At 34.4% G+C, this 13,310-nt stretch overlaps 1 protein-coding gene and 1 long non-coding RNA gene across 4 annotated transcripts in view; one reads left to right on the forward strand and one right to left on the reverse strand.

The window, feature by feature from the left end:
* The first annotated feature begins 1,231 nt into the window (after positions 1-1,231).
* Positions 1,232-3,231, forward strand: LOC109054190. The gene is made up of 5 exons (XR_006160958.1): positions 1,232-1,487; positions 1,707-1,823; positions 1,925-2,078; positions 2,170-2,276; positions 2,845-3,231. It is a non-coding gene; the product is annotated as an uncharacterized LOC109054190 (long non-coding RNA).
* Positions 3,232-4,144: 913 nt separating this feature from the next.
* Positions 4,145-13,310, reverse strand: part of LOC109111166 (integrin alpha-2) — a 45,899-nt gene continuing 36,733 nt past the window's right edge. For 2 of the 3 annotated variants that reach the window (XM_042764799.1, XM_042764800.1), the window contains 12 exons: positions 12,549-12,631; positions 12,199-12,340; positions 11,851-11,943; positions 11,692-11,768; positions 11,389-11,472; positions 10,004-10,106; positions 9,765-9,875; positions 9,541-9,651; positions 9,165-9,278; positions 8,994-9,083; positions 5,011-5,127; positions 4,145-4,927 (listed from right to left, as the gene is read on the reverse strand). In XM_042764799.1, the coding sequence (XP_042620733.1) occupies positions 4,832-4,927; positions 5,011-5,127; positions 8,994-9,083; positions 9,165-9,278; positions 9,541-9,651; positions 9,765-9,875; positions 10,004-10,106; positions 11,389-11,472; positions 11,692-11,768; positions 11,851-11,943; positions 12,199-12,340; positions 12,549-12,631 (1,221 nt within the window). In that variant the 3' untranslated portion in view covers positions 4,145-4,831. Of the gene's footprint in view, positions 4,928-5,010; positions 5,128-8,993; positions 9,084-9,164; positions 9,279-9,540; positions 9,652-9,764; positions 9,876-10,003; positions 10,107-11,388; positions 11,473-11,691; positions 11,769-11,850; positions 11,944-12,198; positions 12,341-12,548; positions 12,632-13,310 lie in introns of those variants that run through there. The other variant, XM_042764801.1, reaches the window with a different exon arrangement.

A 13,310-nucleotide genomic window follows, 5' to 3' on the forward strand; every position in this document is an offset into this window, starting at 1 on the left:
ACGTACATACATTACAGTGAAACAACATATTATATCAAACAGCATTGCTTCTTTTCTGTTTCATTTAAAATATTAATAGCCACAAAAATGTGGTTCATGCATTACAGTAAACAGAATGATATCAAACACCACTGCCTTTTCGTTTTCTTCAAAATATAAAACACAACCCTCTTTTCGTTTTCATTTTAAAAATATAAACAATATGTGGTTTAGGTAATATTTGCACATGTACTCTGGTTATCTTTACTGTATGTATCATAAAATGAAATATGACAAGCACAACTTTGCCTTTTTTGTTAAACGTGAGTTTTAATGAACAGTAATAGCCATTATAAAAGTATAAGTATAAAGTATAAGAGACTTGTGTGATAGGAAGTGAAGACAAAAGCAAACAATTCAGTCAAATGTATGCAACAAAGTCAGCGCTGTTTTACGATAAATGAGTAAACAATTTATGCAACATAATTTTGTGCTCAGCCAAAATGATATGACCTGGAATAAATACTAGATTCATGAGACCAAAGATAACCTGTTAGATATAGGCTACCCAAAACAAATTTTACCTCATGTTTAACCACTACAGAGACATCAGAGCCAGCAGCAAGTGTCAGAAGGACTGGCTGAGGTTAAGCTCTTCTCGTCAGGAAACATGAGCACTGAGCGCCCGCTGATCGCCTGGAGCTACTTCTCCGAAATTGGCGAAGCAAATTTTCAAATATGCAGATTTGAGTTTTAAGCAACTACATTTTCGTCTGAAATACTCTTAGAACTGCATTTCATGACACACAAACAGTTATATTTTTGAAAATTATGTGGGCTGCCTCAAGTTCGCACAAGTCACCTCTGGATGCATCCTTGATAAAAGGGGCGGAGCAAGAACAGATCCGGGGATTTGAACTATACTTGGCTGGATGTGAACTTTGAATTGGAACAGTACTTGGGTGACGACTGATGATGTTTCACAAGAACACAAATGCAGACAAGAACGCATATTGAGAAACGGCCACAGTGTCTCCACGACATGGCGCCGGCGGCAACAGCGAGAATAAAAGTTACGCCTTCTTTCTTTGGGTGAACATTTGGGCAGCGTTATGCAAATCTTCCCACATAGTGACGTAGACTATGGGGGTGTGTTAGAACAAGCCGTTTTAGGAGGGGTTGGACAAGTCTTAACTTTTATAAAGAATATCTCTTTGGTTTTGAGACTTTACAGATCTTCTTTATACACCAAGACCTTGTAACACTCCAAAGAGAAAAAAAAATTGAAATCGCATCATATGACCCCTTTAATTTCTATTTGTTACATATAGTCATGTTTCATTCAGAAGATGTGTGTCCTGTTTGGCAGACTCTCTGTGTTACAGGATCAGGTGGTTCTGGCCGTACGTCAGGACTACGTGCCTCTGGGAGAGCAGCCCCTGACCCTCAGAGATGGGGACGAGGTGGCCGTTATACTGCCCCTTAGTGGAGGCTAAGACATGACCAAGGTGGGCATCAAATCTGATACCTGTCTGTCTGTCTTTTTACTGGATTTTATTTTATATGTATATTATAATAGTACATTATAAATATAAAACAAGTGTTTCATAGTATATTATATATATATATATATATATATATATATATATATATATATATATATATATATATATATATATATATATATATATTAAAACTTTTAAATACTGTGTTTTGTTTCTGTACAGGTATGGCTGCAGATGGGGGTCAAGATCTAATTACACTCACTACTGACAAGCTTTCTGCTGATCGTGTTTCTGAATCGGTTACGTGTCCCTCCTGTGGTGCTTTATTTCTGTTTATTGGTCAGTCTTTGTTCCGCTATATTTCATTGGATTATTGCTTTTGTGTAGAGTTGGCTTTCTTTCAGTTTCATATTAATTTTATATGTAATCTCCTTTTTTAGGGACTACCAGAGATAATTTTGAGGGGAAGAAAGTGATCCGGCTTGAATAGGAGGCATACAGTCCAATGGCAGAGTCAGAGCTTAGGAAGACCTGTAGTGAGATCCGGACAAAGTGGCCCAGTGTCAGACGTATTAACATTCAGCATAGACTTGGGTGAGTCTCACAGTTTGTTCAGATAATGAGAGTTGAGTACTTGAAAGCTATAAAGTATGTTTTGTGTTCTTTCCCACCGTTCCTATAACAGAAGCAAGTGTTATAATTGGGATCTCATCACCGCACAGAAGGGATTCCCTGGAGGCGGTGAAGTACTGCATCGACACACTCAAAGCTACTGTGCCAGTCTGGAAGAAGGTGTGATTTCTGTATTACCCTAGAGAACAGTTCATGAATACAGAAAAAAAAGACCATTGAAAGGAGGTGCTTAAAAATGTGTCAACGTCAGGTTGTCAAATTAAATATTAAATGAGATGTTTTATTTTCTTCTTACATTTCGTCCATAATGTGCCACATTTTAAAACCGATTTGTATGGTTCTATTACTTTCTAGTAAGACGCAATAAATAAACTTGGTTGATACAACTAAAGATTAAATGTTAATAAAACAGAAAGACAAATGTTTTTTGGCCATTTTTGTTAAACCTACATTTGCAATAAATTATAGACGGTATCTAATTCATCATCGTTCTTCAACTTGGTAACAGGGTTGAATTGTCAAGTTGAGAAATGCATTTTTTGTGCCTCAAATACTTTAAGTATATTTAATTTAAGTAAAACAAAGTTATGAGACATACCCTGTTTGTGGAACCACAACCTTTTTTTGATGATAACTAATTATTGCCATCAAAGTGTAAAAATTTCTCTTCATATATTATATTGCACAATTGTTTGGAGCATGTTTGTAATTATTTTGTTATTTTCAGGAAATATACGAGTCTGGGGAGCTGTGCTGGAAACAGAACAAGGAGTGTTTGTGGGCGGATGCTGGAAAACAAAGTTGAACTGTTAACTAGCAAATGAGCTACAGTAAATCTCATGAAGCATCAAGAGGTTTTTATTGAAAAAATACAAAACTCAAAGTTTTCCAGTAACACCTGATGAAACATAAAAATTTAATCAAAAGAGCATATTCTACTTTTCTCTTGAACAGAAAGTCTTAAAAAAGTACCAGTGCAAAAGCATCATGTAAACATGAAGGGAAATCTTTGTCGTTTATGTTGCCTTTTAGATTGGTCTCTTTTCCCAAAGATTTCCTAAAGACGTCACACATCACAACATCAGTAGTAGTTCAACCCTGAATTCATATAGCAATTTATATACAATTCATATACATGCAAATACGTTTAACATTTCAGACTATTTGACTACATTTTATAATGCTTAGATAATTTGTTAATGCACAGTCAAATAGTTTGAAATGTCGTTTAACATTTGCATGTATATGAATTACTAATAATATCACAAAATGTAATGTTTATAAATGACAAGTTAGTAATAAACAACAATGCAAACAACACTTTTTAATTAACATATCTAGCATTATATAATGCATGCATTATTTGTTAATGTAAGATTTAATGTTAAGTTTTTTAAAAGTTTTTCATATTACTAACTTGATTAATATGTGCAATATTTTTTTTTTCTCATGCAGTGTCAGTCCATTTCCCTGATGTGTTGCATAGAGTAGCACTGCTTACTGTTTTTAGTAAATTTACAGAAACATACTTGTTTGACACAGCCTACTTTACCAGTGTATTGTTGCTTTGGGTATAAAACATTTATGTTTTGTGTTTGCAGTTTGTTATTGCTAGAATGGTTTCACTGATATTTTCACTTAGATAATTTGGGACAAATGCTTGTTTGGTAATTTTTGTACTCTGATATATAAAATAAACGATCAAATAAGTTAGTGACTCAAAGGTCCATTTAATCATATGCAACCATTATCTCTTAGTTTTTTTTCTCCATATGCTAGGGTTCTTATCACTAACCCTGTACATAAATTGAGTTGAGGAGTCGATTCCATCTATTCTTATGGGAGGAGTTGGGAATCGGAGTTGACTGACAAACCCTAAAAAGATAAAACAAGGAAAAACCCTTACGAAAAGAAGTTTATTCAAGTGTGCTATTAGTATACTTCTTTTAAACTAAAAATAGTAAAGTATGCTTTTAGTTTAGTTTTTATGTACTTCTCAGAAATGGGCTTTATGTACTCCTCAGAAATATACTTAAAAATTACATTTAAGTTTACTTGACTTGTACTTACAAAAAGTCTAAATATACTTGAACTTTACTTAAGTATACTTAATAAAATAAACTTGAAGTATACTACTTTTTGGTAAGGGAACTCACACATGCGCTTTGGATTTTTTGAACTAACTGGCCTGGGCTGCCGTTTCACAGTAGGAAAAGGAACAGAGACCGAACAAGAACAACAACAAACTAATGAAGACAGCAATAACAACAACACCAACAGAGTGCTTGTGTGGGGAGTTTAGAGAGAGCCTCAACTTTAGTTTAGACATTGTATCACTCAGAACTTTAGAAGAGAATTAGCGCAGACACTGGGCAAGGATGACTCTTTCTGGTGCACCTGTGTTCGCACACACTATCAAATGGAGGGTACTTTGAAAAGCTACACGTAAAGAAAAGTACACTTTGGTCCTGAGTCACAATAGTCAAAACGATCTAGTTGAATACTAATTACCTGAATGAATGGATATGGTAAGACTGCCAAAAAGATACACCAGCATTTCAAGTCAAGCAGGGAAATAAAATACGAAAGATGAATGGGCTTTGGATGCCAATGTTTCACTTGCCGCACTGAAATCAAATTGCCATTTTTTGAAAACCCAGTATGCTATAAGAGAAGGAAGCACTGATGATGCCAAATGAGTCTCGGCAGATTTCTTAGGGTGTCGCACTGTTTTCCTGCAGTTCCTGATTTTCTTCTCCACTCTCAGCCACGTTCATCATCGGTTGATACTTCCTCTTGAAGAATCCAAGCTGAACATAAACAATACATTGACTTTTAAAGGAAGACAATAAGATATAGACTGAATAAACATTAAAACAGCAAAATAAAATACCTTCCAAAGCAATGTGACGGCAAGAGCCAATAACATCAGACCGCCGATGACGCTCCCTATGATGACGCCCACTGGAACATCCCCTTTAGCTCCAGACTTGCTCACTTGGACTCTAACCTGCAAAGAAGTGTCTACTTGTAAATTCTAGCCAAAACATTTTAAATGTATGCGAAATGTTGTAAACAGTGAAGCTGAATGAAATATATTTTTGAAACCAAAAATATATGTAATTTTAATGCTCATATACCAAAATATATTTCAAAATGTATTTCAGGGCAAGAAAATACATTTCCGATCTTACAGTATAGCCTGCATTTGGGCTAAATGCAAAAAATAAAAATAATACATTTATTTTATATAGCGCCTTTAAAATTTGCTTTCTAAAGGCGCTGTACATGAAAGCTTACATAAAGGAAAACAATACAATAAAAACATTACTGAAAAATAATGCTTTGAGAAAAGTTTTAAAAATAGCTAAAGAATGAGCATCCCTAATGTCAATTGGGAGAGAATTCCACAGTTTTGGCGCATATGTTGAGAAGGCCCTGTCCCCCCTGGATCGCAACCCGTGTTTTGGGAACATCTAAAAGACTGTGCTGAGTAGATCGTAAATTGCGAAGTGGCATATAAGGTGTTAAAAGATCTGGCAGATACTGTGGAGCGAGACCATGCAGAGCTTTGTAGCATTAGGATTTTAAAATCTATACGGTATTTAACAGGGAGCCAGTGTAACGTCTTCAAAACAGGAGTTATATGGTCGCCAGCACTAACCCAGGTTAAAATTCTAGCTGCTAAATTCTGCAAGTATTGCAATTTGTTAAGAGAGGATTTGGACACTCCAACAAAGGAGAGCAGGTTAAGGGATCTTAATAGCTGACCAAGAAGATAAATATAAATGCTAAAAAGCTGGGGACCAAGAACTGAGCCCTGTGGGACACCAGTACAAACAGGATCCACATCATATCTGAAACCATCCATGAAGACAAATTGCGACCCGTAAAATATAAACTAACCCAATCTAGTGCAGTTCCAGATACACCAAAGACAGTTTCCAATTGATTAAGTAAAAACATGTGGTCAACAGTGTCGAAGGCAGAGCTAAGATCGAGTAAGATGAGAATCAAGAGAGCGCCAGAATCAGAAGCTAACAGTAAGTCATTAACAACTTTAACTAAAGCTGTTTCAGTGCTGTGCAGTTTCCTAAACCCAGATTGAAGGGGCTCAAACAGATTATTAAATGGTTGTGTAATTGAGACGAAACAACACCCTCTAAAATTTTTGCAGTAAATGGAAGATGAGAAATTGGACGAAAGTTACTGAGATTTTTCGAATCACTATTTTGCTTTTTTAATATGGGAGTGACAGCAGCAGTTTTAAGTGCTGTTGGCACAACACCAGTGGCCAAAGAGTCATTTATTATTGTGAGAATAACAGGGCACAAGTAACCAAAACAGGATTTGAATAAACTAGAAGGCAGGAATCAAGAATGCAAGTGGTAGCTTTCATACGCGATACCTGTGCACAAAGAGACTCAGGTGACTAAGGAAAAATTAGAGAAGGATGTACCACAAAAACTTGGTAGATTAACTGTGGAAACATGAGGCCTAAAAGAACTAAGAATATCTTTGCGAATGTTATCAATTTTTAAATGATGTTTTATTAACAAGGTTCGGGAGGAGCACGTCAGATACTTAGCCTAATTAGCACAGGTGGAGCTCACTTAAGATAATCAACACTAGGGTATAAATACAGCTGACTTACCCCTATCCATTGACGGTTTACCAGCATCCCCCCTCCACCCCATCTCCTCCACTTAGAGTTCATTTTACACTTTTGTAGGGGGGGGGTACTCTAGGTTCGGGCCATTCCCGAGCTCGGAGCCCTTCCCTGGACAGCACGCCAAATATGCATTATATACTTCAGGTAATTATATGTAAGTGTGAACTCGTGAAACTAAAGAATTTAAGAAAATCATTGCATGTCTGAACTGACGCAGTTAGAGTATTCACACCATCAACTTTGAATATTCTGTTAATAATGTGAAAAGCTGCCTAGGGTTATTATGATTATTATTAATACTCTGAGAAAAATATGAAGACCTTGTAGTGTCTGTTTCTGCTTTATATTGGCCCAAACAGGTTTTCCAAGCTTGATAGAAAACTGACAAGCCAGAACCACGCCATTTATGCTCCAATTTGCAACATTCCACTTACTTTGAATGCAAATTATCATTATACCAAGGAGCTGTATGTACGAAAGAGACATTGCGTGTTTTACTAGGTGCAAACATGTCCTAATTGGGAGCAAGAGCATTATTAATGGCACTATTATGGCACCTCAACTGCTGTTAATAGATGTAATAATTTTAAACTTACAGTGCCAGATTCTCCCTTCTGCACAGGTGCGAAATTTGGGTGTGATTTTTGATGCACAGCTGACTTTTAACACTCATTTTAAGAATGTTACTGAAGTAGCTTTTTATCATCTTCGGAATATTGCACGGATAAATTTCTCTCTGTGCTTGATGAAGAAAGGCTTATTCATGCCTTTATAACATCCAGGCTTGATTACTGTGATTCTCTTTTTGCATGTTTTCCTGTGAATCTGATTAAGAGGCTGCAATATGTGCAAAATTCAGCTGCTTGTGTTTTAACTCACACACCATCCCGCAGTCATATCACTCCTGTGCTTTCTCAGCTACACTGGCTTCTTAGTTCAGTCACGCATTGATTTTAAAGTTCTTATCTTAACTTATAAAGCAGTACATGGGCTGGCCCTCGATTATATTAGTAATTTGGTCACAGTGTCCACACCATCTCGGTCTCTCCGCTCTGCTGGTTCTCTTACTCTGTACCAGCCTCGCTGTAAACTCAAAACTATGGGTGGGAGGTCTTTCTCTTGTATTACTCCCAGGTTGTGGAATTTCTATGCCTTTTCCTATTAGGAATGCTCCGTCTTTTGATTGTTTTAAGAAATTACTCAAAACATATCTCTTTAGTGAAGCTTTTAAGTTTTAATTTTACAGCTGTTGTTGCCATTGTTGTTATTGTTTTGTCATTTTAATTGTTATTATGGAGTTGTGTTTTTTCTTTTATTGATGTTTTATACTGTTGTAGCGCCTTGAGTGTAATAAAGGCGCATTACAAATAAAATGTATTAACATTATTATTATTAAGATCAAATGTAGACAGAATAGCCAACTAAAGATCCAAACCAGATTTATATTTATTCTATTCACCTTTTTTTATAAGAGTGGGCACGGCCATTTGTAAATTTAATGTGTCAGGCTTCCGGTGTCATTCGCTTCCAGCTATTCTTAGCTTTTCAAAACGGCTTACTTCCACATTAAATTGTTTTATTTTATTTATTTACTTATTTATTTTTTGCAATATTGTAATGTAAGTTTCTTGCTGATTTATATTAAAATGTGTTTTATTCACATGTGTTACAGACAACAAATATAAAGTTTTTCTTCAAATGTGACATGAATGCATTTTCTTGGATTGAAATATATGGAAAGGATTTTTTTTTAAATATTATATATATATATATATATATATATATATATATATATATATATATATATATATATATATATATATATATATATAAAATATAAAGGATGAATAAACAGTATTAGTTTGCAAAAGAATATGTGATCTCCAAAACGTTTAAAGATCTTTAAATAATAAATATATATATATATATATATATATATATATATATATATAGTTTTATATATATATATTTAAAACCAATATATATTAGTTTTAAAATATATTTTCAATAATTAATTGGCATAAAATATATTTATGTAAATACATTTTGAAACATTTAAATAAAAAAATGGCAATTTTTTTATATATTTTAATATATATATATATATTATATATATATTAAAAAATACACACACACATACACACACACACACACACTTTTTGCTGTATATGATAAAAAAATACATTTAAAAAAATAATCTCTACCTGCAGGTGTTTCTTTTCGATGAACAGCAGCTCCGGTTGAGACGTCTCTATCTCAGCTCTCACAGAGAGCACAGTGTACAGAAAATCAGCCTTGAATGAACAAACAAACACGGTTAACCCCAACATTAGCCCAGATTGATACAAGAAAAGCACTGAGATGAGTTTATTTACCATCGCAAATGTACCACTCCATATGTTTGTCGTTACATTCACATAATAATCATTCTTCAACTCCAGGTCCTTCAGGACACACTGAATTGAGCGGCACGTAGCTGTTTTGCAGTTCTGTGGATGGTGAACAGATGATCAGTACGGATGGAAATGAAGACATCCTGTTATTTGTAATCAGAGACAGGATCAATCATCATGCAAATCAACAGCTTCATCTATATCTAATTAAAAACATTATTACACAAATAATTATTACTGGGTTTCATACTTCATTTATTAGTACTTCCTTTGTGTGTCACGATCAATAACAAAAGCAAATGTTTTTCACATTCTTGGATTTCAGGATTTTTTTAGATGAAAATCCACATGCACTGACCAGTTCATCTGTTCCTCTGAAACTCTCCTCTGTGAATCGGGCTGGATAAGGTTTTTCAGTGATCTTAAACGGGTCGATCAGTTGACTGCCTGCACAATGGATTTTTTCAGCCTGTTGTGGGAAATATCATGTCAAATCATTTCCACATGCAGAGATGTGTGTTCGCTCATGTTTATGATGGATTGTGTGTAAAAATGTGAGGTTTGTTGATTATGGATCCTCACAGGTGAGGTTTTAATGCTGGTTATGTAGAGGAGAGGATTTCCTGCTCTAGTGCTGCTGGGCAGCGAGACAGTGAGGAAAACCAGGCTGACTGGGACAGTTCCTGTAGAAACCTGGAGAAATAAATACACTCACATCATCACTACCATCAACTTCTACCTACCATTTTTCAAAGCAAACCAACAGATGGCGGTAGTGAACAGCCTGAAGGCTTCATCCTTTCACTACCACATGAACTCACCTTTAAATTAAAGTTAAAATCTGGGCCGATGTCCTTGAAATTCCTCACTGTGGTTGTGAAATTGTTATCTTTTTCAAGTAAATAAGCATCTATGTTTGATTCTCTGAAGAAATTAAAATATAATAAAGACATTAAGAGAGGACTTTTAGTCAAACATTACAATATGTTATCAAGTAGAGACAGTGGTGGGGAAAGTTAATAAAATAATGCATTATATTACTCCATACAAAAGTAACTAACTGTGTTACTTAGTTACATTTTATGGCAAGTAATGCATTACATTACTTTTGCGTTACTTTCTGTCACCTGAGATGGGCTTGCTTTTTAATTTTTAATAATAAAAAAACCCAAAAGTGTTATTATTGGCAACTGTAAAGGTACTTTAGGATCAAAATTAAGAAGATTCAGGCTGAAGGAAGTGCCTCTGCACAACATGGGAACAGGAGATGTGTCAGTGAATAAATGGAAAAACAAAGTAACTTGCGTTACTTATTTGAAAAAGTAACTCCAATATCTTCTTGTAAATTTAAAAGTAATGCATTACTTTACTAGTTACTTAAAAAAGTAATCTGATTACATAACTCATGTTACTTGTTATACGTTACCCCCAACACTGAGCAGAAATGCTACAACTACTCAACACACACACACACACACACACACACACACACACACACACACACACACACACACACACACACACACACACACACAACACACACACACACACACACACACACACACACACACACACACACACACACACACTTGTAAAAAGTGGTTTTAAAAGTGATTAATAAGAAACTATTTCTGATAGAATTCTCATATTATTTATAAAGTTACTCAGGATCTTTACAAATTTTCACAAGCAATGTTCCCATGCTTCCCACACTTTCTAACCAATTCATTTGACCCAAATAATTTTGAGGTTGGTAAATTATATTAAAGTTTTTGAATTCCTGTGAGTTAAAGCTGAATTTTCAGCATCATTACTCCAGTCTTCAGTGTCACATGATCCTTCAGAAATCATTCTAATAAGCTGATTTGCTGCTCAAGAAACTTTTTTTTCCTTCTTATTTTCATCATTTCTTGATATTATCAGTGTTAAAAACAGTTGTGCTGCTTAATATTTTTGTTGAAACTGTGATTTCAAAAACAGCATTTATTTGATTTGTCTATTCAAACATTATAAATGTCTTAATTATCACTTTTGTTACTTTTTTATCACTATCATTTTACTATCAGTTTAATGCATCATTGTTGAACAACAACAACAAAAAGTATTAGTCTAACTGACCCCAAACTTTTTAGCAAAATAAATAGCTATGTAGATGCCAGAATGCAGCAACCGACCAATCAGAATGAAGTATTGTTTCATGTCTGACCTGCTGAGGATGATCTCAGAGTTGTATTGGACAGGAATGGAGACAGAGATCTTATTATCAGTGGGAGTTTCCTCTGTGCTATCACTGCAGTGCAAATGAACAATGAAACAATGATTAACAGAATAATCTCCTCACACACGACTAAACTTGGATCACAGACACTTAAAAAAAACTATTTTTGCAGTCTCGAGGAACTGTCAGATGTTTGCAATTCTTTAAATTGCTTTTGTAAAAAAGCATCTGAACAGCGATGAAACAAAACCATAAAAGTTGTTAAAAAATGAATTGGGTAAAACAGTTTACCTTAAAGCTTCGAAGACAACATTGGCATCTTTTTGAAGCTGATTCAAGTTAAAGTCAAAGTTGACCACAAATGTAACCTGTGAAAAACATAAACATACAAAACCATTACAAACATATCAGTCAGATACAGACATTAGTGATCATCAGTGTCCGTCTCACCGATTGGTCCATCCTCAGCACTGGATAATTCACTTGACAGATGAGTGTGTCTGATTCTTTAAATAGAGTGCACTTCACCTCTGCTCCTTTAGTCTGCAAAATCAGATTGAATAAGCAAAAAATAGCTGGTTTTGAACACAGGAATGTTTGTGTGCCATATAAGTAAAATATGCATATTATATTGCACTTAAATTACAGTTAGAATCTTCTATATGGAAGTGTGAGTGAGATTATTTATGGATAGAGGAGTTGTCGAGTCATAGCTCACCACCCAGATCCTGGCCAGTTTGTACAGCTGATTTTAAGAAGAATATAAGTGACACATTTTTTGCATTAGGTGTGAAGTACCTGTGGTGTAACAGAAGCGTAGAACAGGTTACTGGAGTAGTGGGCCGACACTCGTGCATTGTATGCATTTTCCTTCCTGTTCTTCACGATCACATTGAAGGAGAGTCTTCTCTTGTTCTGGCTGACCATCAGTTGAGTTTTGCTAGAAATAATAATAATAATAAAAAAATACATACCAGTCATATATACTTGCATTTTTACATAAGAGATTTAAATGGATATGTTGCCAAAAGTTTTGCAAAATAAATAATTAGACACTTGCCAACAAACTGAATTTTACATTTCCTAATAAGAGATGACTGATTAGTATTTTTTGTCCTGTTTAAGTCATATGCTTGAGGGAATCTTACCCGAGTGTCTCTTCACTCTGCACAGTCAGTACCAAGTCACTGAAGCAAACGTCATCTTGACCACAGTCCTTTGAGAACGGGATCTGAACCAAACCAAACCAAACCAAACCACAGTGAGGATTTAGGAACAGTTTCCTGGACATTATTCTGTATTCTCCTATTCTTAATGGACTAAGTCAGGTTTTTTTTTTTAACTGGTGTCCAGGGCAGACCATGGAATCTTTGAAAGATTAAAAAAGTATTTTAATAGTAAGAAATACTATAGATACATACATTGGGTATAGAAAAGAATCACCCCCCTTTAAAATAATCACATTTTGTTGCTTTGCAGCCTGAAATGAAGATGGACACAGTTTTTTGTTTTATCCAGCTGTATTTACTCAGGGATATCATCCAAGTGAAAGATATAACACCAACATGTTCAAAATGTTCAACATGTTCATCTCACCTTCCTTGTGATGTATGTACTGAAATAATTTATTTGTGTTGTATCTTTTTTAAATTTGTATATTTCTAGAGTTTTTCTTGTCTATTTTTCTTTTTTACTCTTAAAAAATTGCTTTGGAATAATATTTTTATTAAAAATGCTATGCAAATAAATTTTAACTTTAACAAATACATTACATAAACAATAAATGGGATATCATAAACAAACATTAAAATAACAATAAATAAATTATATAAAATGTATATGTATATATGTATATGTATATATATGTATATGTATATATATATGTATATATATATATCTATATATATATA

This window comes from Cyprinus carpio, chromosome A10, assembly GCF_018340385.1.
Source record: "Cyprinus carpio isolate SPL01 chromosome A10, ASM1834038v1, whole genome shotgun sequence".
NCBI classification, from domain to species: Eukaryota; Metazoa; Chordata; class Actinopteri; order Cypriniformes; family Cyprinidae; genus Cyprinus; species Cyprinus carpio.